We start from the raw sequence: 26,390 nt of genomic DNA, 5'->3' as shown, positions 1-26,390 counted from the left end.
CCTTGTACCATCACAGTGCTCTTGTGGAGAAGACACTATTTGTGTCAGAGGAGCCTTGTTCATGTGAGATCAATGGCTTTGGGTGCCAGTGCTCTGTGCTACCTGTTTTTCACGGCATCAGCACTGCTTACAACAGTGAAGTGTGACAGCTGCATTCAGTGGAGCACACACGAAATCCCAAGCTTTCTTCCCATGTTGGCTTTGCTCTCAGGGTCAGCTCTCCTGCCTTGTTCTCTTCAGTCGCTGACCTGGCTACAGCACATCTCGGACATTATCCTGTTCACTTAAATCACTTGAAAGGCTCTTGCTGACAACCGGTATTTTCTGTCCTTAGGAAGTCCCTTAGGAAGACTGTTAACGCTTATCTAGCTGGAATTAATATCTAATAGGGTGTGACACTAGAATAGTCTAAATAAGGTCCAGGTTCAGAGGAGCTGAGTGTCTCTAAACAGAGCCATGCTTTCCAAAGAATTTCTGAACTCCAGGTTGAATGTGGCAGTTTGATCTCCCTTTGGGGGTGTAGGGTGGGGATGGGGCTATGGAATAAGTGAAATGATATGAATTCCTTGTCACTTGTATAAATAAATGTTCACTTCTTGAAAAGCCGCCCTTTTGAGGAACAGCAATCTCTTTAAGTATTGTTAAAGAAAATGTCAGTTCAATCTGTGTACAAACTGGTCTTTTAAAAATTTTTTTTTTTCACGGACTGACATTTGCAAAGTGCTCTTTTAATGTGTTAAATTTTCAGTTGACTTGTATTTTGATGTATTTCTAAGCAAGAGTATTCTAGTACTGTATCAATATTTGAGCCCTCACACCCTGCTAGTGTATGAGGCATGTGCTTTGTTACAGAGGTGCTAAATGTTATCTTTTGAATATGGAAACTCTTTTCAGTATTTTGTTTATTAGTTCCAGTGCTAAGTTTTTGATTTAAAAGCACATTGTGATGTGAATAAAGAGACTAGAACTTGATGGTATTTACTACTTTGCAAAACAAATATTAGAAGTAGTGGAAGTCTAAATTAAAAAGGGAGTGCAGGTGAGACTGGTCTTAATATGTTGTTGGTTTGATATCCCTGTAAAAGATCTCTGGCAAAACCATTTTACTTTTGTTCTGTTGCACCATCATAGTACAGAGAAGCAGCCAGGTAGTCTGACAATATTTGCCTGTGTTTATGTAAAGTTGTGACCATAGCTTGTTCACAGTTACTGAGTTTGAGATTACAGGCTCAAAGGGGATTTCTTTGGTTATTAGCTTATCTCAGCAGAGTGTTTTCCTCCTATGGAGTACTGAGGAACACACAGCTTGGCCAGGTGCTTGTGTTAAGGGATAATATGAAGGGCAGCAGCAGAAGCTCTGACTGTAGCATCAGCAGTGTAGTTGGCAATTCAGGTGTAACACAGGCGCTGAAGTTTCCCACTACTGCTTTGAAGCTGACCCAACAGTGCAGTCTAGGTGACAGCACTGCTACTGTACTGTCTGAGGGTTTCCAGTCTGAAAATCAAAGCTTATGGTTTAGTTCCCATAAAGCTAAAAAGTTTTTTGGCTTTTATTTGTGCTTGTATTTTTACTAAGGTAGATAAATGACACTCACAGTGATTGTGTGCAATCTAGTTATTTTCTGAAGTGCAGTATGCTGAAAATTGATGGCTAAGACTCATTGCAAGTGAGATGCATACCCACTGTAGTAAGGTTTAAAATAGTAAGCAGGGAAACAAATTCCTTTTAAAAGGAAAATACTATTGTCATTTAAAAAATCGGTTGTGCTTTATCCTTGTGAAGTTGAAAGCTGGTTATGATGGTGAAAGCAGCAATAAATTGATTCTAGCTGTGTAATTAGGATGACTTAAGAAGGAAGACATGTGTTCATAAATAGTCTTCAGACTGAGGCGTACACTTCTTGTTCCAGCTGGGCTGAAAAAATGGATGTACTGACTAGCAAATCAACCTCTGATCCAGAAGGATATCTAGCACATCCTGTAAATGCATATAAACTGGTGAAGCGTTTAAATACCGACTGGCTAGAACTGGAAAACCTGGTTCTTCAGGACACAACAAATGGTAAGGAGTTACAGGCGAGAAGATCAGTAGGAGGTGGCCTTACCAACACAGTTGCTTATCCTCCTTATATTCTGGAAAGCTGCAAACTCAGCTGTGGTTTAAATATTATTGCCAAGTTTGTTTGAAACTTAAACTAATGACTGGCCTCTTGTTTAGTAGTTACCCAAGTGAGTGGAACTTGCCAGTGAAACACATCTGCCAAGACTCGAAGAAACTGTTATCTGTCTTAGGCCTGTTGCATTTTGCTTGGCTTGTGCTGTTCGGGGCGAAGGGGAGAACAGGGTACATGAAAGTGGTCAGCTGTGTTGGCAACTATTGCTTTACGCTTAGTCTTGAGCTTTATATTCCTCTTATATCAAAAATGACTCATCTGCTTTCCCAGTCTGCTGCTTCTCTTGGCAATCATTGTTTTTTTGACCATGTTGATCAGTAGATAAGATTCAATTATCAGCCCCAGCATTAACTGTTGGCAGATGCTGTAGTCAGTCTGTTGATAACAGGATAATATACAATTGCTGTCTGTAAACCTATTGTTCTAAATCAAATGTTTCCAGTACTAATTTTTGCTTTTGCATCATATTGTTAAAGTGTCTGCCTAAATTTGCTTCTGTAGCTTTTTTAAATGCAGACTTATTTTTACTGGACTCCTCAAAAGTAAGGGAGAAGAGGCTATGTTTTTCAGGCAGAACACTGTATGTTTTTGCTTTCTACTCTGCATATGCTAAAGTTTAGATACTTGGAAGTTTTTTCCAGCCAAGATTTTTATTGCCTTTTGGAATAGTCACCCTAGATGGAAATAAAATACTCTATTGACTACTTCTGTCATTAATTCTTTTTCTAAAAGGCTTCCTTTCCAGTTTTGCTGGCTGTATAACTGGAAATGGCTGGGTGGTTTTCCTTCAGCTGATTGCCCCCAGTTCTGCCTAACCAACCTGCTATGTAACCTTGATTTGTTTATGTAGTGCATTTAATTGTATTTCTAAATGTCACCTGTTTTTTACTTGTCAGGCTTAAAAGCCTCTTATTGAGTAAGGTCCTGCCCTTACTTACGGGACCCTGGATCAAGGTCTCAGTCCCTTGAGCTGAGATTTGAAAAGCTCTTACGGCTTTACAGGGTGGAGTACAGAGTCTGAAATCATTATTCAGTACCATTATCCAGACCTGCAGTTGTCTCTGGATATTGCAAGAGATTGTCTATGATATTGCAAGAGAACTGATGAAAGCTATTAAGCTTTACAGGAGAATGAAGATCATTAGATTTACACTACTTCAGTAATTGTGTGGCACAAGAAAATGGAGGCTTTTAGTTATTTATCCTTTATCTCTTGCTTGTGAACTGTGTTTCTTAAAATGGGACAGAAGACAATGTTTTTAACTTCAGAGCGTAATGAGAGGCTTTAAACGGGATTATTTGAATCTCAATTCCCAAAACAAAGCAGATGTTTCTTCTGTGTTAATCTGGTAGTGATATTTATTCAAACTCTGGAAATAACATCTTTCCCTTTTGCTGCAAAGGCTTTATTGCAAATCTTACAATTCAGCGTCAGTTTTTTCCAACTGAAGAAGATGAGACTGGAGCCGCAAAGGCTCTGATGCGCCTGCAGGACACATACAAACTGGATCCTGAAACGCTCTCTCGAGGAAACTTACCTGGTAAGTGCACAAAGGTCTCCTTTCCTTTAAAATGAAGGAAGTGGTAACATCCCCAAACTCTCTCCAAAAGTCCTTTTTCAGTAGTTAGGAAGGACCATGGTGCTGAAAGTACATGCGGCTTAGATGCTTGAGGATATATCTACTTTGGCACTTTGAGAACAACCTTGAGGTTGTTCCCACCTGAGCCAAGGAGCCGTGATCTGCAGTGACCAGCTCAAGTAGCATATTTTAATTAGCATTACTTTAAAAGAAAATGCTAATTTTTATAACTGCTTTTTATAATCACTATACCAAAACTGTTAACAAAAGATAACATATATTCTTGTGCTGGTTACTGTGCAAGCAAATACCACGGGTACTTCCTGTCCCTAGTAACTTAGGAACTGAGGGAAGGAACTGCTCTAATTGATTGCTGTGATGGCTCTTAAGAAGCTTGGCTCTGTTCTTGTTTGCTCTGGTCTTATAGCAAGGCTTTGGTTTGCCCCTGTTCTTTATTTGAAATGGGGACTAAAAAGATTTTTGCCATGGAGAGATGTTTTGGAAAGGACACAGTTGTATTAGGATGCTTCAGTGTGCAGCTTTTTCAGTGCAGCTGAGTCCTGATAAATGTTGTTGCTGCTGCTTATGAAACACTTACTGGTAATGGTTGCTAGCAACACACCAGCTACAAACAGAATAGGCTTCATTGGAGTGTGGGTAGATGACCTGACAAAGCAGTTTTGGTTACTATATGTAGGTTAACAATGAACTTAAAAGTAAGTCTTATCTGTGCATCTGCTGAGCTGGAGCAACCGGAAGTCAGTGTGCAGTTAAACAGTCAGATGGATACTCAATTTGTCTAAATAACCATCAGTTTGCTTATGCACATCTCCAGTCAGGAGAAAAAAAGCTAGCTCTGCGTACAGTCAGGCTTCTCTGATCATCTAACAGTGCTAACTTGTAGGTTCAGTAAAGTCTAAGCTGTTAGTCTGCCTTTGCCTACAACAGAAAACAGAATAGCTTAGCACCAATTTCTATGTTAAACTTCCCTTGGTTTCCAAAGGAATTAACGCCACAGAATTAGGACAGAATGTAATTTTCAATTGTGAAGGTGGTCAGTTTGGTACAGAACCTAGAATATATTGTCAAAGCATTGTCTTTTAGAAACCCTTTTGAATGATAAAAGCCTGTGTTTACAGGTATTCCTCAACGTGCCCATGTATTTGAAAGCAAAGATGCTTCCGTGTGGCTTGCTTAAGGCTATCTTTTCGGTTTTAGGAACAAAATATAGATCCTCTTTGACAGTGGGTGACTGCTTTGGTATGGGGAAGACTGCTTACAATGATGGAGACTACTATCACACAGTACTCTGGATGGAACAAGCCTTAAAACAACATGATGAGGGGGAGGATACAACAGTCAGCAAAGTGGAGATCCTAGATTATCTCAGCTATGCTGTTTTCCAATTTGGGGATTTACACAGAGCCATGGAGCTCACCAGACGTCTGATATCTCTTGGTAAGAACAAAAGACCTGCTATTCTAGCGCCGGGGGGTGTTGCCAGTAACAGAGCCAAGAACAGTTGTGGCTCGTACATATCGGTGAGCTGACTGGGAGGATATCTTGCCAGATGACTTGTAATAAATGTAGGTCCTGGAAAAAAGTCTAGTTATACATGAAGTATCTTTAACAAGCTGTCTTACAGGCCATGCCGTTTTTACCAAAAAACCCAAATGTGTGACTGCAGTACCTGTGTGCTTTGTGTACTGAGATGTTGTGTTTGGTAAATGGTTAAAGCCTGGGTTGTCTCGAGTGGAGATCAAGGTTACCATGGGCTTAGGCAGAGTGCTGTATCTTCTGTAGAGTCCTATTGACTTCACATATTCCTCTTTATTCCTCGGTGCAGGCACTCTTTGATGCCAGAAGAATACTTTGCCTGAGATTTTAAAGTATTTATTTCTGAATATTCAGAAAAGATTGAGTTTCTTAAAACCTCCTTTTATCTCTGGTCTGTTTTTCCCTTGAATGTGTATTGAATGTAGCTCCCTCTGCAGCAGGGTTTAGCACCTATAGCAGAATGCAAATCCTTATCAGCACCTAGCAGTGGAACAGACTTGGCAGTCCCTTCTGGGAGCAGCAGCTTCCTCTGCTCTGGGCTCAGCTTCCTTATCTGGCCACTATTAACCTATGCTCTAATGAGTGGTTACTTCAGTGGCCTTCTGGGTTAGTTAACGAAGGTAAACAAAACAAGCTTGGAGGATCAGAAGGGAAACTGTTCTAAGTGCTAGTGTCCAGAAACACTTTGTGGTGAATGGGCAGTTGTTCCTTCTTGGTTATGCTGGGTAAAGATCTATTGATTGTGTTTATTGATTCATACCAACATCATTAATAAATCACTAACGACAGGTCCAAAGATGCTAGTGATCCAGGATACCTCCCATATAAACCTGTTACAGGCTTTTAGAGATGGATGCTGTAGGTGGGCTGTTAAGTGCTAACGCGTACCTCTGAGCTTCCCGATTCTGGAGGAAGTCTTTGGGACTGAGGGCTGTGGCTGAGACCGCACCACAGGCCTTGGGGAAAGCATGTTTGTGCAGTGCAGATGACGAGCGTGGTGGAGAGGGGGGAGTGAGACAAGTAGATTGGCTTGATCTCTGCTGATGAGTGCTGCTCTGCTTATCTTGGGTAGATCTGGGCAGAAAAGTTGAGTGAAAAGGGGAGATGTGAAGACCATGAAAACTCCCACTCTTCCCTACCCCCCGCCCTCCCCGGGATACAAGTTCTGTGACACGTCCTTCCAGAAATGATTCTTTCAGACTATGCCTACCTTTCTGCAAAGAGGAACTTCCCAGTGCTGGATTTCAGTGCAGACTGGACCACAGACTGGACCAGTGCCTTGCCTGATACTGCTTTAAGAAGGGGAGAATTACTGCTGTCTCAATACAAAGACTTTTGTATTAACAGTTCCTGAGATTGCATAAATCACTGGTTCTGTTTTTCTCCCAATGAAGACAGTACTCATGAGAGAGCAGGCAGTAATCTGCGGTACTTTGAGAAGTTGCTGGAGAAGGAGAGAGAGGAGAAGGAGAAAGAGAAGTCAGTAAACAAGACCATGACAACAACAGAACCAGTGGTGCAAAGTGGTGCCTATGAGAGGCCTCTCGACTACTTGCCAGAGCGTGACATCTATGAGGCCCTTTGCAGAGGTGAAGGGGTGAAAATGGTAAGAGAAAGGCAAGACTTTCTTGACTATGCTGCCTTTGCATAAGGATGATCGAGCTTGCTGGGAGGTGTTGAGTTTAGCCTCCTGTGAAGCTGTTTTTAACAAAAAATTAAATGTAGTTCTGTCCAGGCTGAGATTTCTACCTTGTCTTAGCCTCTCTATCTTTAGTTGTTAATCCTAGACAGAAAAACAGCTCTCAACTGTACCTCTTAAAGGTTGTTGAAAATTGATTCTCCTCAATCTGTCTATTCAGCCATTTCAAATGCCGACTGTACCAAGGTTTTTTCCACTGAGAGCTGCTTATGCTTTGCCACACCTGTAAATCGTTACTCCTTCCATCTTGCATCTTACAGACATGCATTTTCACCAGCCAGTTTCCAGTACCTTTCAGCAAACATGGCTTTAATTCCCATTTCAGGGAAAGGAATCCATTTATTCCATCTGCATAGTCTTAATTATAAGAACCAGATTTTTTTTTTGCAGCTGGCTATTTGTGTAGTTATTTGCTTAATCTGTAACCTATTATAGCTTAACTCTTTTAAAGGTTAGTGTTTCAGATGTTGCTCAGTGGTATCTTGAGTGGCATATGTTGTTTTTTATTTGCAGTAAATTGCAGAATCACTCATGCTTACCTCTTAAATTTGCTAGTCAGTTGATGGCTTTTCCAGTGTTTGTGGAATGAAGCCTGTTTTGCTTTTTGTCTTGCCTGTTTTAAGTTCATGAAAAGTGGTTGAGCAAACAGTGTTTTGTTTGGCGTGTTTCAGACACCTCGAAGACAGAAAAGGCTGTTTTGTAGGTACCATGATGGAAACAAAAACCCTCACCTGCTCATAGCTCCCTTTAAGGAAGAAGATGAATGGGATAGCCCTCATATTGTACGATACTATGATGTCATGTCAGATGAAGAAATTGAGAAAATTAAACAACTAGCTAAGCCAAGGGTAAGTTTCCCCTCTTCCATCTCACTAATGACTGCTAATTCCATGCTTTAATCTCTATTAGCAAAGACTAGGCGAAGGATTTGAGAGATCTGGTTTCATACTACAGATGATACACTGCAGCTGTGAGCCTAAGGGGAACGATTTCGAAACTGCCTGGTGATGTAGGACCATAAAGCCCAGGCTCCTGAAGGTATTTATGCATTGTTGCACTTAATTATGCAAAGTTCTCAGTACATGGCTTAGAAACCTTTTGGGAAACTAGGGAGTAGACCTGAAAAGGGAGATGAATGACTGGGTTACAGTGATGGGAGTAGGTGTCCAATGTATCTTGAGTCTGCCTTTTGAAATCGAGCTGAACTTCAAAACAAAATCAAAAAAGCCCAAATCTCAACAGAAGAAACAATTGGGATTTTTTTAAAGTTGTGCTAGAAGAATATAGAAGAATAAGGTTTGTTTTTTTGCATTGGGTAACCTGGAATCCACTGCTGCTGTTTCAAACCATACACTAGACATGCACAGAGGCAGGCACTGTAGATGCCGTGGTGCATCCACGAGAGGAACTGTGGCGTTCTGAAGCCACACACAGCTCGCTGGGAATAATGTGGTGCACTTACACATAGTGGAGAAGTCATTTGTGCTCTTAAGTAGTTCCCAGTCTGGGACGTGGGAAGGATGGAGTACTTGTAAGGATGAATACACAATGCAGTCATTCTCCCAGAGCACTTTAGATCTGACTTTTCCGCCTAGATAGCTCTCTGGGCAGGAGAGAAATGGATGTGACGGCTTCAGTATGCTGAGTGTAGATCCAGCTCAAAGGCAGCAGCTTTGAGTATGTTAGTTTTGATGCAATACCTGTTACCCATGGTGTGAAGTCTAGTGACTCTGCACACAATAAAAAAGCAGGTACCTAATGCAAAGCTAATAATTACTTTGATTTTTCTGGAGGTGAAATTTCCTGTCTGTTGCCTCTCTGGCAAAGAAGTATGGCAGTATGAGGTCAGTAGTAGATGCTACACCTTTTCTGTCAGGTCTGCCAAGCATGTAAAACTAAACATTCTGTTTTTATAAATGAATGGTTCATTTTAGCACTCTTCTAGCTACTGCTATGAAATGTATTAAAACTCTAGTCAAGAATGACCCTTCTGTATATGTTTCTAAATGTAAACATAAATATCTAGTTAGAAACAGACTGAGAAATGGATGCTTCCTAAGAACATTAATAATTTGGCATGTTTGTGAAGCTGGATTTCTATGACTACCAGTGGGCTATGGGAGTGCTGGCAGAACACTCCTGTCTCGATGAGGACTCTCACCTCCATAAATGGAGACTTTCCTATTACATCGTACTGTAAAACTTCAAGAGCTTCAGATAAAATGGAAACATTCAAATACAGCAGGTCACTTAATTTATTGTGTCAAATTAAGCACATTCTAAATAAGGCAGCTATTATTTTTTTGTTAGGTTTCCCTTTTTGTTCAAAGTTGAACATAAGGTTCAAAGTTTTATGGAAAGTCTTCAGTCTTGCTCACTGAGTTTCCTCTGACATTAGTAATATAAGAAAATTCTTCATACAATCTGGGTAGTGTAGAACTGGGATCAGTCCCTGTAAGAGTAGGTATATACTGTAGTCTTAAGATTCAGATGAAAGTTTTCAATTAAAAAAAGCTTTCTTAACCTATTTTTTGTAAATCTGTCTTCAGCTCAGCTGCAGGAATAGCTTTAAATTCTGCAGTACTATGAAAGCATGGAAAATGCAAGTGCTGTGATGAGATGGTCCTTAATAATATAGCTTAATTTCAGCCAGGAAATTTTAGTTTGTAATCATGGAAGCTTTCAGACAGAACTCTGAAGTAGTATGTTAGTTTTGGGCTCAGAAAGATGAGCACTTCCTTTGTTCTAAAATGCATTTGCAAGAAATATCTGCTTTTGGGTCCAAGCACTTTAACATTATCTGCAGCTTACACTTGCCAATATTTTTTGTTTTGTAGTGAAACAACATCTGTACGTGATTGAGAGTAGCTGTATTCAAGTTGGTTTTCATGCTTGTTTTGCAAAATGCAATCACTTTTACTTAGCTCCAAAAAGTAGTTCCAACTTTTCAGGCAGTACATCACAGCTGACTGGGAAGGGTCAAGAAAATTCTTAACTTTATTGGTGTGGATGGCATTGGGACAGACCTGCCATGAAAGTATGAGAACCTTATTTCCAAAGTTCTGGATGCTACCTGCAATGCCGGCATGCCTGAACAGCTCAATTTGGCATGGAGGAGGACACATGAATATCTTTGAACTCAGTGCTATAGGATTTCAGCAATACAGAATTTCAGAAGGAAAAGCCAATGGAAGTGTATACAAAACTTAAAAACAGACCCTAAGAGGAAGACTGGATGAAGCTTCTGCCTAATCCAGTATGTTACGATTCTTCAAAGCCCAGCAAATGCCTATTACAAGGCTGCTTTTTCCTCCCTGAGAGAGGAAGCCTCACATTTACCAGTTGGTTATACCAAGTGAGGTATAGATTGTATGTCTTAAAGGAAGAAGCCTGCCTATCAGAAAGAGAAAGGGAGATATTGAATAATATGAACGTACTCAGGCTTATTTTAGTTCTGACTTCTAGGTGCAGAAATCAAGCAAGCATGTACAAGCTTGAAAATGGCAACAGAATGAAAAGTTTGAGAAGCTAAATTATATCCCAAAAGCTGTGCTTCATTGTACAAGTGAAGAACAACATTCAGTCAGCCTGACTTTTCTGTTATGATTTATGCAGGAGAAATCTGGAACAAAATAACAGTGAGTCAGAATTACAGGACCATCTGTGCCAAGAACTCTTGTATTAGGGACAAGACAGCTGACATGGATTGTAAAGCTGGCTGGAGACTTATTTGAGGAAAATTGAAGGAAATAATGACTGCATGCTCTGAAGAAAATGCAAATGAAAAGGCTTTCTGTGACCTATAATTAAGTGGAAGGAAGGAGGCATGATTTAAAGTGTTTGTGGTTTGCAGGAGTTAAATTTAAATGTGGTCTGAGTTTACAGTCAGAGGAAGGAGTGTCCCAGTTCTTATTCTCAGCTGCAAGTATGAAACCAAAGTGATCTGTTATGCTAGCAGTAGTCTATCATTTTGATACCACAGCAAATCTGATCAGTTTTGCCAAGTTCCAAATTCTTCCTACAAAAATTCACTGTGGCCTAACGGTGGTGATGTATTACTTGCTGTTTAAAATGTATAGGTGAACTGTGCTTTTGCAGAGTTACCTTCATAATGTAGTAACATTATCTCAAACTGTCTATGAATTAGATGTTCCAGGCATCTTCCAACTGGAAAATCTGAGCATGGTAATGTTGAGAGTTGTCCTCAGGAGTTTTCTACCACTTTGGATTTGCCTGCCCCATAAATTGTAACTCGTTCTGTAAAAGTGTTCACTTGTTATTTTTCATCTGAGAATGAGGTGGGGTTTTTTCAGTCCATGTGAGGAGCAGGCTGATTAAATTTATGGAGTATGCAATGATTTTTCTTTTCACCAAGAACCGGGCTTCATATGTTGTTAACTTTTGTTGTTGTTCCCTATTGCTAATACTGACTCCAGCTGTTCAAAAAAAATTACCTTCAAAACCTGTTCAGCGAGCAGTACTCATGGATTTAATGAATATCATGGCTTGTGCAGCCAGTCCAATTCTTTTTCCAGGATCAAATGCAGGTGATGGATTGCACATGTATCTCTGCATGTACTGTTCTGGCATGAAATTGGAACAAACGCTAGGTTGGAACTATAACTTTCATCCAGTTATCTATTGAAGTTGGACCGGTGGGTGTTGATTTTGGTTAAGATGAGCGAATATTTTTTTCTAACCTGTAGTTGATGTGTTTCTTCCCCCTTGGGATTTTTTTGACACAGCTGGCACGAGCCACAGTACGTGATCCCAAAACCGGTGTCCTTACAGTGGCTAGCTACAGGGTATCGAAAAGGTAAGCACAGAGAAGAGCTTAGCTTTAAGGGTTTTGTGCTTAACAGCTGTTGTCTGCTTACCTACAGCTGAAAACGAAGTGCTTTGCATGTAGCAAAAGCTTGCACAACAAATGCACGGTAAATGGCTCTTTTGGCCATCTTTTAGCCACATCAGAAGAATCTTTCTGCCTTGGGAAATGGGTTGTTGTGGTTAGTATTCCAAAATAACATGTTTAAATCCTTTCCTTATCCCAGCTCATGGTTGGAGGAAGAAGATGATCCTGTTGTGGCCAAGGTGAATCAACGAATGCAGCAGATCACAGGTTTAACAGTGAAAACAGCTGAACTATTGCAGGTTGGTACACTTGTCTCATCAGATTTCATGCTAGTAAAATTAGCTGCTGGTAAGGGTGGTGTGGTGCTTATGCAGATATAAACATAGGCTGACTCTTACCCAGTCCCTCTTAGCAGTTCTGTTGTCATCTGACTGTGCACACGGAGTAGGTTAAGGTGTTTATGAAGAGTGTGGGGTGTTCCCAGCTGCTGCTAGCTATAAGGACCTGGCAGGTAGGTGTTTTCCCTTTGTGTGCCAGGCAGAGAAGGGTGGAGATACCAAGGAACAGAAGATAACTTTGTGCAGGAATCTGATTTACCAGTTTGTTTGGAGGGAAATGCCTGCCACTTGATTTTCAAGTCTGCAAAAGTTGAACCTCCTTCCTAGTGAACCTTTCAAAGACCCAAATATCTTTCATAGTCCTGCTATATTCTCATACAAAGTCTGATCTTTGGCTGTCTGGGGGGAGGAAGGAGAGTAGGAGTGGTACAGCATTGCCAGAATAGCTGTACCTTAGCCTGATTTAAGTGCTGTTGATTACTGGCTATGCACAGAAACCAGGTAATTGTGTAGTGATCTGGGAGACATGTTAAGTGCAGCCTCAGAGTAACAAAAATCAGAAGTTACGTGATCTTCAGATAAAGTAAGCAAAACAGTGCTTTTAAGCTACTTTGAGCCTTCTGTGTTCCTGGGTGGGCATGTGTATGTAACAGATCATACATGTATGACAATCTAACTCTAGGCTGTTTATCTCCTAGTTTGGACACACATACTAGAGAAATACATACACTCAGCTCCATCCTTTTCAGAGGAGGGAGCAAGAGTGATACAACTATTGCTGCTCATTCATGTTAAACAGGCTATTGTAGTGGTAAGTGAAGAATACTGCCATTTGGAAAAACATTTGGCACTGAGAAATATTCTCAGTGAAACCCTTAAACTGTGAAAGGGAAAGACCACTTAAGTTGTTTCTCATCTATGTACTTCATTTCTGGCAACTTAAAGAGTAATTAAGCGTGTTATAGATAACAATCTTGCCACAAAGTGCTGTTTCTCAAAGCATGTTTTGGGGCTCGGAGCAAATGCTATTTTCTGCAAAAGTCGCTTGCAGTTCAGTGGATGTTTATGCTTCCTTCTTCCACTCTGTAGGTTGCCAACTATGGAATGGGAGGGCAGTATGAGCCACACTTTGATTTTTCTAGGGTAAGATCGCACTTTCAATTATTGCTTGGTGGGGATGGGGGAACAGTTTGTTTTGAGAGAAGTGTTGAAACTGTTTTCTGTGAAAACACTTAATGTGTAGCCCTATTGCATGAGATGGGTTATGACCTTTGGAAAGCCTTCACACTACCTTCTCTGACGCTGAAAGCTCAAAGAGAACAATGAACAAATCTGTCACCTTGGTTCCTTGCAGAGTATAGAAACACTAAAAGGTAGTCGTGCACCGCTTGAATGTGGTCTTTCCATTACTTTATTAGGAAACTGAGGTCTGCTAGCCCTGGGTTGTGAGTCTGCATTGTTCCATTAGGCTTCCAAGTCCATCCAAGTTGTCAGAGTCCTCCTTTGTTGGATATTTTAAAGCACTTTGCAGGAGCTGGCTGAGGAGGAGACATCCTTCCACCTTCCTCCAAAAAAGTAGCCATCATACAGCCCTTCTGGCAAAACCCTTAGTGTGGCTGCAGCTATAGGGTCTCAAGAGTGTTTGTTAAGTTGGTATTCAGGAGGGCAGTGCTACAGTGAGCAGAACTTGCAGTGGGTGCGGGATCTGTAGTAGGCACTAGAGGGCTCTACCTGGCAGATAACAGCTTTGGTTTGCTGCAAGAGGGGAGAAAAGAGGAACAGAAACTCTTAATAGTCACCCTAAACAGTTTATGAACATGCTGATCATACTGAAGAGCTATGGTGACTGGTAATTTCAAATATAAAACCCATCGATACCTTGGTTTCCAGTAGAACCATTTCAGTGGAATCTGGCTTAACTCGGGCTAAGTGGTTTTACCTGGTAGAAGGACTTGCTGCAGCCAGAGTGCAACCCAATGATTGAGTGCAGAATTGAAGCCACCCAATTTAACACTGTTTAAAAAAAAAAAAAAAAAAATCCTGAATTTCAACACTGTGGAAGCTCATATTCGTTAGCTTTGGCTTGTTGAGAGAATTTTCCTGTTAACTTTAAGACTGCTTTGTTTCCGGAGTCAAGCAAATGCACTTAAATTCTCTTCAAAGCCTTTGAACTCAAGGACCTCAGCCATCAAACTGGCCAATGTGGACTTTACTTTTGGATTAAGCAGCTGGGGCAGAGCTCCACTTGGAACGTAACCTTGGCTTCAGTCATCAGTTAAGGCAAGGCAGTCATAGAATTTGCCATAGTTTTGGACTGGTCCTCCAGGCTCTCTGTGCATCAGATTTCAGTACTGAAATACAGAAGTACTGCTATGTCTCCCTGCGTCCTGATCAGCCTTGCAACTTCTTGTTCCCTTGCAGTTCTCAAATAGGGACACATTAATAGATGGCTAATTACAATTTTGAGATTTTGTTGGTTGTCTAAAAGTTAGAAAAAACTTGTGATATTGAAGTTGAGAAACGCATGGCTGGACCGGGGTTTGGCAGTGGTGGCAGAAACCAGGGAATCCCCTAGATCTCAGTGCTCTTATGTTGATTCTTTTAGGTTGCATTTGCATATGCAGATGCAAAAGTTTGTTTTTTATGAACCCATTTCAGGAAAGACCGTTTATTTCTTGAAATATGCTTCAGGCAGATTGAACTCTAATGTCTTGGAGATGGTGGCTGTGGTTTTCCTTGCTGTCTGTTTTTTCTAATACTGATTTCTGCTTTTCTTTAAGTGTTGAAGAGGATTGTTTTTGTGTAGAAGGGTACACTTTAATGTCTACTTGCTGAAATTACTTCCTGATTATTAGCAATGTAAATAAACCTTTAACTGCATTTTTTGAAGGGAGGAGAGACACATTGGTATTCTAGATGTGCTTTCTGCTTCTAACCTGGCACCAGTGTGATCTCATACTTCAACAAAACTCAAAACATTTCCTACAGAGTAAAGACAATTTGATCTTTTTGATGTGGTCCTTAATCCTAGACAGGCAACCACCTGAAAGAAATTTATTACTGCTATTCTGCAAGTTTGCCTGCTGGCAAAAAGTGCATTTTTGTCACCTTATGACAGTATTTCTTTGAGTCACTCCTACATTTATGAGAATCTAGTGTGTTATCTAAAGCCCAACTGGAGATGAGTTTTCCATATTCACCTCAGTTGTTGACTTTGGATCTGTGCCTAGTACAGTAATGGCCTGTTGTTCAGTTAAAAGTTTGCTTGGATAAAATTTGTGCCACAGGACCTGAAAACACTGCATCTACTCTGCCCTAAGAATTGCTTCAGTGCTACTTACAGCATCTGAGTGCTATGTGCGTGCAGTTATGTACCCTGGCTGCAATTTGTGATGGCTTTAATGTTGCCCTGTATCAGTTATCCCCTTTTTATTCCAACTCTTCAAACTGGGCTTAAGGGTCTCTCTGCAGAGCTACACATATATAACTCTAGTGTGAGCCTGTTTGGAACTTGGGTTAAAGTTGTTGTCTGTTACAGCGACCCTTTGACAGCACACTCAAATCGGAAGGAAATAGGCTAGCGACGTTTCTTAACTATGTAAGTACCTCTGTTTGTCTGCTGTCTGTGAGCTTGAAGTTTGCAGTTATTCTCATTTAATTTTATAGAAAGATGAGCCAGATGCTTTCAAGCGGTTAGGGACTGGAAATCGTGTGGCCACTTTTTTAAACTATGTAAGTATGATGATCCTTTATGCATTGAGTGTAACTTTAGCAGCATCTTGTTTACAGCTTGTGCAGTTGGTTATTTGCAGAGATTCCCTGGCATCTGGAAGTAAGGGATTTTGTTGTTCTTGCAGCATCAGGTGCTGTCCCATTTGAGTTGACAGAATTCTGGTATCATTTAACCTCAGAGCAGAAAATTTGCATGTAGGGAGCAGCTTCCCCTTTTGGCCACTCTACTGTGAAACCTTTGACTTCATTGGATTCCTGTTGGCAGGAGAGGAGAATTTGGCTTATTTCTCAAAGGCAAGTGTTTGGGGTACTCATACGGTATGCTGTGTGAGAACTTGACTATCAGCCGTTTACTGTGAGACAGTCACGTTCTTGTACCCCTGTTTGACAGCACTTGATGTTGTGGCCTGTCAGCCTCCATTTTAGCTGTTTGTCAAAGCTAAGAGTTACCGTGGCATAGCTGTTGCTTCAGCAAATGGAGGAGACATAGCTAATAAACTTGGTGCAACTGGGTTACAAATGCAGCGTTGAAAAGATTCATTAGTTGCATGTGTTATGCAGCCTACAGACCATGTACACTGGAATCAAACATAACTGCCACTGATACTAGTGGCCTAATGTTTTCACAGTAGTCTTCTGACAGTATTTGCTCTATCAAACTGTACTTACTATATCAGTAGATTAGGTGATCCTAATTACTATGTCTAATTTGAGCGATACAACTTCAAATTTACAATTCTGTGCTGAAATATTTATGGTGGAGCTGGTATTTTGAGTGTGAAATGCAACTCGAAACAGAACCAGAGATACTTTCAACTTGGTGTGGTGGGGGAGGAAATAATCTCCGAAACGAGTCGGAATGAGCTGTGAAATAGTCTGCTGCTAAGAGGCTTTAATTTTACATTGTCTCTATCTGTATTTTGTTTGCTTCTCGGACTTCTGGACAAGCCTTGATTTAGAGTAAATGATATGCGCCTTATTCTCTGCCAGTTGTACATGGTCAAAGGTGATTTACCCTTGTATGCCCCATGTAGAACATACTGTACATGTACCAACACCCTTACTAAAAAGAGTGGTTGTGTTGCTAAGATGTAGGTATTAACTTGCAAAGTTGCATGCACATGCTTTCTAGTTGGAAGGGGCAAAAACCTATGCACCTATGGCATCTTGTGCCCTTTTATTGTAGGTACCAAGCAGGAGGACACCAGAGTGGTAATAACATCTGCTTTAAACAGAAATCCAAGTTACAATAGAGAATGTGGGGACCTGCGGGAGTGTATTAACAGTAGTTCTGCTGCTTAAATTTGGGAGCTGGATCAGAGTCATTTGTTTGTTTTAATTAGGATCTGATCAAAAACTTACTGAAATCAATGGAAAGACTTTCTATTTTTATTGGGAGTGTTTCCAGGAACTTCAGTGAGTTTTGGATCAAGTCTAGATTTTGTAGTGAATCCATCATTACCGATGAATTCAATAGGGTTAAATGCGTTCCAGTGTAGAAGGGCAAAGCATAACAATATGCTTTTCTTTAGAGTCACATAACTGTGTATGAATTAAAGCTTGATATGCATGAAGCACTTGAAGTGGCATAACATCACTGGTGAACAGCATAGAAACAGTGCAGAAAGTGAGGTTTTTCTAATAGTTTATAGTTTTTGAAGTGGTTGACCAAGATGCATAAACTAAATTATGAAAATCGGTTCCAAAGACATGGTTTCAATTTATGAGGAAACATGTCGTTTAACAGACACTTACTTGTTTTCCTAATTGAATTATGACCTGGAATGAAATTCTTGAAACTGAATTACTCTGAAGTCCTCTCCCTTGTCCTAGTACTAGCTTATTAACACTGCGGGCACACAACTTCCTATGGCTACTTGTCCAATAGATGATACAGAATTTAGATGAAGTGCTGAACAAAAGCCTTCAGCTGAAATAAAAGCCTTCAATAGCAGGTACTGTTACTTTTGCAGTTCTTGCTGGTTGAAGTGTGTCCTTTCCTCATCAGAGCCTTTCATAGAGGTACAAGTAGAAATCTCTCCCTGTTAGGGCCTGGGGCATTAGCTTGGGGGACTGCATGTGCAAAAAGCATTGTGAATGGACAGAGTTTGCAAACTTTGTTTTCTCAGATGAGTGATGTAGAAGCTGGAGGAGCTACAGTTTTTCCAGATTTTGGGGCAGCAATATGGCCCAAGAAGGTAAAGTCTGTTTGTGTTTTGCTTGATTTCTCCTCTCATGTTACTGTCTCTGCCTCAGTACTGTCCTGCATTAATTTAAAAGTCGGCTAATGTGACGAAGTGCTGTTTGTGGTAACTTGATCAACAGGCTGCTGTGTGTCAAGGCAGCTGTAGCTGATCTTGTAGACTGCAGGGCTGCTTACTTTGTTTTACAGTGTATAGTGTGAACAGTTTTTGTTATTAACAAAGAACTTGTGTTCAGGTAGAACTCGTCTCTACTCTGAACATGGTTGAATTAATAGAGCGGGACTAGGGGGTTTTTCTGTGTGCTGTCAGTGGTGGCCTATGTTAAAGTGTTTCATAAAAGTCTGTAGCTGAGTTCATAGGCAGTTCCCCTGCTTACTGTAACTTGAATAATTATGTTGACTAGGTTCTGACTAATCCAGGTCTGATTTCACTTTCCAGGGAACAGCAGTGTTTTGGTATAATCTTTTCAGAAGCGGCGAGGGTGATTATAGAACAAGGCATGCAGCTTGCCCAGTACTAGTAGGGTGTAAATGGGGTAAGTAATACTCCTTTAGGAACAAAACCTGAAGGAAGGCTTGTGTGTATGCAAAGCTGCTGATACACTGAACCCTTATAACAGCATTTAATAACCTGGGTGTTGCCATTTTAAATACTGGTGTCATTTGGCTATAATGAGAACTCCCACCATCAATATCATGTAGAATTAAGTAGCTACGTTGTTCAGCTGTAGCTTTTTCTAGAAAGTTTGTTTTGTGTCAATGACAGCACAATGTGTAAGAATGTCACTGGGCTTGTGTAGTGTGTCAGCATCAGGATGACTTGAATTATTATTTGACTAGAATTAGGTCTGTTCCTGCAAAGATTTGTGCATAGTTTTAACTCTGAAAAGGAGGAGAGCTCCTTGTAAGGTGAATGTCTGGAGGCTGGGGAGTTTCTGCTAACTGCTGAAAGCTTCTCAAGCTTTGTCATCCATTCCCATAGCCACCTCCCTGAGCCTCCAAGGTATTCCCCGGGAATGCCAGAGCATGCTGATCTATAAATGATACCAGACCAAGAATACACTGCTCTGTTACAGTTGGTCCCAGCTGTGAAATTGGAAAGATCCTTTCTTGCCCAGCCCTTTGCATCTTCCTATGTCTTTCCCATTGGATGGGTAGAGGGTAGAGAAGTATAAGCAGGGATCCTCAGACTGAGAGATGATATTTTACTTGAAGTAACTGTGATACATGCAGTGGGTACATGGTGGTAACTAATTTCACATCCTTGTTCCACAGTTTCAAACAAATGGTTTCACGAAAGAGGAAATGAATTCTTAAGACCTTGTGGGAGAACAGAGGTTGACTGAAACCCAGCCTGCTGCAGGCCTTTGTTTCTCTGTCTCCTTTTCTACTGTTTGTTCTTCCAGTTCATTTCTAAGAAATGATCCATCTTTTTCTCCAAGAGTCCTGGCACTTTACACAAAAAAGGACAACAAAACATGTAACACCTGAAAGAAAGTAAATGGCATTGTACACATACTTGTGTTTTGGTTGCTGTTATTTCCATGTTCCCCCTGGCCCCTGCCATCCTCCTTCAACGTGCCTTCCGCCCTCCCAACTTTCTCTGTACTAGTGGTGCAAACAGTGCTGTGGGTGATTCAGTATGTTTGGGTGCCTAGTCTTGTGCCTTTTGTACCTCAGAACACTTAGATGTTAAATATTTCTTTGAACCAAAGGGGTTTTTTAAGTTTTGTGTACATGTTGATATTATTGTATTTCTATGGATCACAAGTTTTGAAACAGAAATAAATGTTCTTTCCATAAAGTGATTCTCTATTCTGTGTTCTTAATATCAGTGCTTAGTTTTAGGGAGCAGTGGGCCTTTACTTTTTTCCTTTGAGGGCTTGTTGCTTTGTTGCCCTTTTTCTATAGAAAATACATCATGGTTTTGGACAGTGTTTTATTTAAGGCTCCAGCACACAACACAGAACTGTTGCACCTTCTACTGAAGCTGGAAAGTTTTAATTTGTGTGTTGAAATTGTAATGTATCCCAGGAGCAGGCAGGCTACACATTTTGGGCCAATGGCAACCCTGATCTCAGTATTACACTTATGAGAAGCCTTTTCCTGTGATGTTAACTTTTCTCTTGTGCGGTACTATATTTTTGATGTAAGCAATTACAAAAATCTGAAGACTTTCAATATTTGCAGCAGTCTTGACAATTCTTCATTCTAAAAGTAAGCATCTCTGCTGATGAAACACTGCATTTTTACCACAGGAACACCTCATCTGGCAAAGCTCGACGCTTGTTGAACTTCAAGTCAGTAGGATGGCTTGCAAGCAAATCTTAATCTCCTTTTGTAGGCTGGAGCAGGGTTTTGTCTTGCCCTTCAGACAGGCTGGGAATAAGCATGCCCTTTGAACACAAGGATTCAGATTCTCCTTTGCCTTTTTGCTTTGTTAGCATGTGTGTAATGGCCACAAGCCAGCACATAGGACAGTGTTGTCCACAATAGAAAGGAAATCCCATTTCTGAGTTATTCAGAGGAAATGACGGTTAATTACTAAAAAAATCAAAATTAAAAAAGAGCAAAGTTACAGAGAAATAGCCAACTGTTTCAGAAATGTAGAAACCTGCTGTTAGTACCAACATATTGTATCAGTATGCCACTGCTGGGTGGATTGACTTCAGAAGATCTCTCACTGGCCATTTCTGGTATGGGCATGACTTCATGGGAATATGGACAATTGCAGGTGAACTTAAAGCCAAAAATAGTAATGGTTTTACAACCATAAGTTATTGCCTAAAGACTAGCTTGGGCAATTGTTAATATACTAACATGTGAAACTGGCTTGAGAAAGTGAAAGAAATTTCAATTACACTGAAACAACCGGTTGCAGTCATGATTGTCATGACAAACATCGGTTTCCTTTGTGCTTGCCCATTGCCCTGTGTTGTGCAAAGACTGAATGTGGTAGTGCCAATTGTTTTTAGCATTACCTCAGGCAGGATTTGAAGCAATGCACCTGCTGTCCTCCTGGAGGAGAAAGGTTTTACATGTTGGGTATGAAAGATGTCATCAATTTATTGTATTAGTAATGAAGCAAAGTGACTTGGCAATATACTTTGTGTGCCCCTGAATTTACATGTAAGGAGTTTATGAACTTAATGGGTTTTGCTTTTAGTTATTTAGATGCAGCATGTAAGTACCTGTATTCACTAAAATTTAAACTTTTCTGTTAAATGTACACAGCTGGTTGAAGAGAGAAGTCTTGAATTGCCCAGACAGACTTGTTGAACTCCAGTTGTTAACGATACTGAAATGAGAGGAGCATCTGGTCTTGTAAATAACCTTGTGTGAACAGTTACAGCAGGTAGCTGTAGGAATTGCAAGATTTTTTTCCTAAAAGTTTTAATGGCCTAGCACAGCATAGCTTGATAGTTCTCTAATCTGTGTTCCTTTGCTTGCCATGAATGTTGTGGTTGTTGGCTGGCTGTTCAGAATATTTCATTGTTGACCTCTAGTTTTCTTAGTAAAATCTCTCAGCACAACATAAACTTAGGAAATAAAGAGTTTTGCTTTATAACAACGCATTCAACACATGACAGCCTCACAGATGTGAAGAACAGCTGATGATGAGCCAAACCCACAAGCTCTGGTTGGAACACTTTTGGCTTTCAGGGGGAGGAAGAGGAATCTACTTAGACTTTCTGTCAGTGTGGTATGTTGACAGATAAAGTTCACATCAGGACTCTGGCTAAAAATCTGCACATCCCACTTCTGAAATGGTGGAGCTGGCTGGGAAATACCATTGTCATACTGAACTTTTAAATAATCTTACTTGCTTGTTTTCTCAGGGAAAAACCCTGTCATATTCTGAGTTGTCTTCTACCTTGCTCTGTCCATCCTGAAGTAGGATGTGATGAGTGTGGATGCAGAACTGCTCAAATGCTAAACTTCCTTTTGTGCTATGTGCAGGATTCGCTTACTGCTAATCTGATCTGAAGAATAATAGCTATTTTAGAGGGGAGGGAAAAGCATATGTGACTTGTGGGCATTCGGTAACCTCACAGGCATGTTTGTGTAGTCTGTGAGGTTATATTCTGTATTCTGTCTCCTATCACTTTAGAAGATGAACAGAATATGAAAGTTAACCTAAAATTCAGCCTATGGGACAGTTTTTAGACCTAAAAGAAGATTCATATATGGGAACAAATAAGTGTTCCTCCATATAGGCACAGATTGCTTCTGACAGTGTATCACCTGTAAGGTAAATACTTACATCTTGTTTAGACTGAAATGGTTTTTCTCCTGACATAACTGACTCCTTATTTCACCGTGTTTAAGTATTTAGTACATAATATTCAAATGCAGCACGAAGGCTTACTGTGGACAAGCAGCTGCCAGACACGTCAGTGCTTTGGGACCTTTCGGAGAGGTCCTCGGGTCACATCTATCAAAGTAGCTTGCAGATGAGGTCTTTAAGGCACTGCTGTGTGTAACAGGCGCTGATGAAAGCGGACACTGTGTGAACTCACATGGAAAGATGGTCTCTTGTCATGGCTTATGTAGTCATAAGAAGAACAGCCACCCCCAGACCATGCCAGTAATCCACATCCAGTTCGAGCATGTGGTTTCTTAACCCCTGGCCTGAATGCTACTGTGTGGACACAGGCTGTGTCACTGAGCAATTATGCAGCCCTCCAGCTGGGATAGGAAAGCACCTAAAGCAAAAACGTTCAGCTGCATAGACTCGGTGAAGTACTTAACTTTTCTGCATTAGAAGTTACATCTCTTTCCTGTTACAGTGGAAAAACCATGTGAAAATTACCCATCTAATCCCCTCGGTGGGGAAAACTGACATCCAGACTAAAATGTGTAGTGTGGTGAGGGGAGAAAGGGTTTGGCTGTGACGGACGAGGGAAGTCGTGGGAGCTATGGCAGAGAACAGTGGGGTTCTTCTGCTGGGAGGGGACTGTGTGTGTTATACATGCATGTTGTATACCTCAGCTGAGCTACAAAATCCCTAATGGGCAGAGGAAGGGTCTTTCTTCAGTGATGCCAAGTTTTATTTGAGATGAGGATGATGTGTGTGTGAAAGGCAGCCCAAGATACAGCTGTTGCCCAAGCCCCTTCCTTCTGTTCTTCCTGTAACCAGTGACGGTGCTGGGGTACGGTTCAACATGGCACGTGCTGCTTTGGCCCAAAGGTCAAAGGAATCCCTGCCAGGGACTCTGGAAAGGGCCAGGACCCGACGCCTGTGAGCTCTAGGTGGTGGGGATTTAGAGACCGATTTCATGTGTTTTGTCCTGAATCTGTCTCATCCTGCAAGGAAAAGTCTACCTAGCGTGTGTGTGGTGAGGATTGGGGTTTGTTTAACCAGAGGTCAGCACGTGTCCTCTAGTGATTCAGATCATCCCTTCCCAAATGCTTATGTGGCTACTGCTTCTGTGCCCCGCTTTGGGATGGTTGTCTCCTGTGCCGCTGAGGTAGAGGTGAACCAGAAAAGGAGGATGGTCCCACTAAGTGCTGGATATCTTGGACAACCTGAAGACACGAGGCTAAGCCCAGTGCCTTGTGTGTACCCTCTGGGATGCTTGTGCCGGCAACAGGAGGATCTCGCCTACCCTCTGCAGCGCCTTTTGGAAGCTGCCCTTTCAGCAAAGCCAGGCAGTCCACGCCCCACAACTTACCTCTGCTTATTGCTTTGCACACAGAATCACCCCAAAGACCAACTTTGTTTGCAAAGCGCTGAGAGAAATGGCCTCCCAGGTGTTTTCCAGCTTTCTGAGACTGCCTTTGGCTTGAGCATACATTTCAGGACATTCCTTTTGAAATGCCTAGTAAGGCCTTGAAGGTAAGTCATGGATAAAGCCAAGCCCATCACTTGATGTTGCACATCAACTGGGTCAAAACTCACTATGTAGCGGAAGAGTTACTTTTCCGTGAAATCTGGTTTTCCCCTATGCTCCAAGGGCTCACAACTGCCATCAGCAACTCATATGGAAACGCAGGGTCCCGGTGACCTGAGCTCTTCCTGCAGGATGCTGCGTGTGGGCAGGCGTAACCAGCGCCCGCCTCTTCTGAGAAGGGGAAGGATTGTGGCTGCAGTTTTAGTTTCCAGCTGCTGGGGCAGGTGGGCAGCAGCAGCAGGGATGTGAGTGTGGCTGCAGGATGGAGGAGAGCAGCTCATGGCTCTGATTAAACTCTTGCCCACAGTGTGCTCAGCTGAGAATATTCATGCAGCCCAGATGCTAAAAACAAAGCCCTGTAGGGCTGTTTGCTGGCAAAGGAGAGCATGGGTGAGGCTGTTTTGCAACATGTTGTTTTGGGCTGGGACTATACTTTGCCAGGTGCTCTGGATCAAGATGTGGGTCAGAAATGGCAGACCTTGACTGTGCCCTCAGCGTAACCCGGGGTGTTTCTAACTCCCTTGTTTTTCTGGGGCACCTCTGAGTAGTGTGTATGGGATGATGCTATTTTTGCCTCCTGTGACCTGAAAAGGGTAGAGCGCTGCCCCTTCCCTTGTGCTGGGATAAGGGTCGGGCTTTGGGTGGAGCTGTGGCTGCTGGCTTGGCTGAGCTCTTGCTCCAGACATCCTTGTGCTGCTGCTCCCAGGAGGTGAAGCTGACCAGAAGAGTTTCACTGCAGTGACGTTTTAGTGCACTTGTGTTGCAAACTAGAATAGCCACGTCTCGGAGGGGTCACCTCTGAGCCCGGGCTGGGAGCTGTTTTCTCCTTCAACACTCGCTGCGTCAGGCCCCTACCTGCGAAACAGGGCCTGGGTTCAAAGGTGCCTTTTAGCCTCGTACTGCAATGTGGAGGCGAGAGCCCTGCAACGTCTGAAGCTTGATGGTGTGTAAAGTTATCCAGGAGGGAGCTGAGCAAACACGAATGGCCCCTTGTGTGGTTACTAATCTTTTTAGGGCTCCAGGGCACTTTATCATTCATTATGGCCATGGAGGATGTTGCTCTGTGGCTGTAGTCTACCCGCAAAGATGATGGAAGATTGGATGTATCACATTGCACGTTGGGACTACCAGAGAACAGACCTGGTGGGACCTGACGAACTTTCTGAATCTCCTCCGCATGTCTGGGCCGGGGTGGAGTGACTCACCCAGCCGTGGTCTCCCGAGGCTCAGCAGTCGTCTACCCACGTCCATTTGTAGACCAGGACAGAGTCTCCAAGTGACTCATTGCCTGGAAGAGGAGCTGGAGTAGTGGCTGATCCTGGCACTTACCCCATCTTCAGGAGAAGATGAGTTGGGCCCGTGGGACTGCCTGTTCCTCTGGCTGCACAGCGGTTGTATGGGACTTCAAGCCGTGGTCTCCCGAGGCTCAGCAGTCGTCTACCCACGTCCATTTGTAGACCAGGACAGAGTCTCCAAGTGACTCATTGCCTGGAAGAGGAGCTGGAGTAGTGGCTGATCCTGGCACTTACCCCATCTTCAGGAGAAGATGAGTTGGGCCCGTGGGACTGCCTGTTCCTCTGGCTGCACAGCGGTTGTATGGGACTTCACTTGAGCGTGGCAGCCACACTTGGCTGGGGGGGAACAGGCACCCGGGGGCCACGTGCCCAATGAACCCCCTGCAGAGCCTGCAGCCGCCGCACCTCAGCCCTGCGGGCAGGAGAGCTCACCCGGGCCCTACCGCGATATCATGGTTTTGCTTGGTTCTGCATTGGGTACCTCCACTTCAATCTTGAGCGAAGGCAAAGGAAACCTTTCTGACTCAGTGAGGTACATGAATTTGTAAGCCCCAATACCACTTGTGGCTTTAGGCTCTCATTTCCTAAAAAGTGTTAATTTATTCACGCGCTTGGGGAGGAGCGCTCGCCGCGCGTGCCTGCGGGATGTCCGTGATCCCACCTCCCCCGCAGCTCAGCCTCTCGCGGGGCCGCTCGGGCTCTGCGTTAGGAGGGAGCTGTTTCGAATTAGCAGACAAAGCAGCCCAGGCCATCGAGCTTTTACTTGTGTCATTTTACCCTTGCCAAAATAAATGATGGAAAAAATAAATGATGGAAGTCTCTGGCCGAGCCCCCGGGCTGAGGCTCTGCTTGCTGACCCACCTCCCCCGCAGCTCAGCCTCTCGCGGGGCCGCTCGGGCTCTGCGTTAGGAGGGAGCTGTTTCGAATTAGCAGACAAAGCAGCCCAGGCCATCGAGCTTTTACTTGTGTCATTTTACCCTTGCCAAAATAAATGATGGAAAAAATAAATGATGGAAGTCTCTGGCCGAGCCCCCGGGCTGAGGCTCTGCTTGCTGACCCACCTCCC

The 26,390-nt window shown here is 42.4% G+C and overlaps 1 protein-coding gene across 2 annotated transcripts in view; it reads left to right on the top strand.

Annotated features, from left to right (window-relative positions):
- Positions 1 to 19,935, top strand: part of P4HA2 (prolyl 4-hydroxylase, alpha polypeptide II) — a 29,529-nt gene extending 9,594 nt beyond the window's left edge. Inside the window, exons 4-15 of one of the 2 annotated variants that reach the window (XM_010292559.1) lie at positions 1,911 to 2,062; positions 3,578 to 3,715; positions 4,973 to 5,212; positions 6,706 to 6,917; positions 7,682 to 7,858; positions 11,756 to 11,826; positions 12,062 to 12,161; positions 13,290 to 13,343; positions 15,867 to 15,932; positions 18,062 to 18,130; positions 18,575 to 18,671; positions 19,411 to 19,935. In XM_010292559.1, the coding sequence (XP_010290861.1) occupies positions 1,911 to 2,062; positions 3,578 to 3,715; positions 4,973 to 5,212; positions 6,706 to 6,917; positions 7,682 to 7,858; positions 11,756 to 11,826; positions 12,062 to 12,161; positions 13,290 to 13,343; positions 15,867 to 15,932; positions 18,062 to 18,130; positions 18,575 to 18,671; positions 19,411 to 19,481 (1,447 nt within the window). In that variant the 3' untranslated portion in view covers positions 19,482 to 19,935. Of the gene's footprint in view, positions 1 to 1,910; positions 2,063 to 3,577; positions 3,716 to 4,972; positions 5,213 to 6,705; positions 6,918 to 7,681; positions 7,859 to 11,755; positions 11,827 to 12,061; positions 12,162 to 13,289; positions 13,344 to 15,738; positions 15,799 to 15,866; positions 15,933 to 18,061; positions 18,131 to 18,574; positions 18,672 to 19,410 lie in introns of both variants that reach the window. The other variant, XM_010292560.1, reaches the window with a different exon arrangement.
- The last annotated feature ends 6,455 nt before the right edge of the window (positions 19,936 to 26,390 follow it).

This window comes from Phaethon lepturus, unplaced genomic scaffold (assembly GCF_000687285.1).
Source record: "Phaethon lepturus isolate BGI_N335 unplaced genomic scaffold, ASM68728v1 scaffold6328, whole genome shotgun sequence".
NCBI lineage: Eukaryota > Metazoa > Chordata > Aves > Phaethontiformes > Phaethontidae > Phaethon > Phaethon lepturus.
This window is presented reverse-complemented; position numbering and strand designations above follow the sequence as displayed.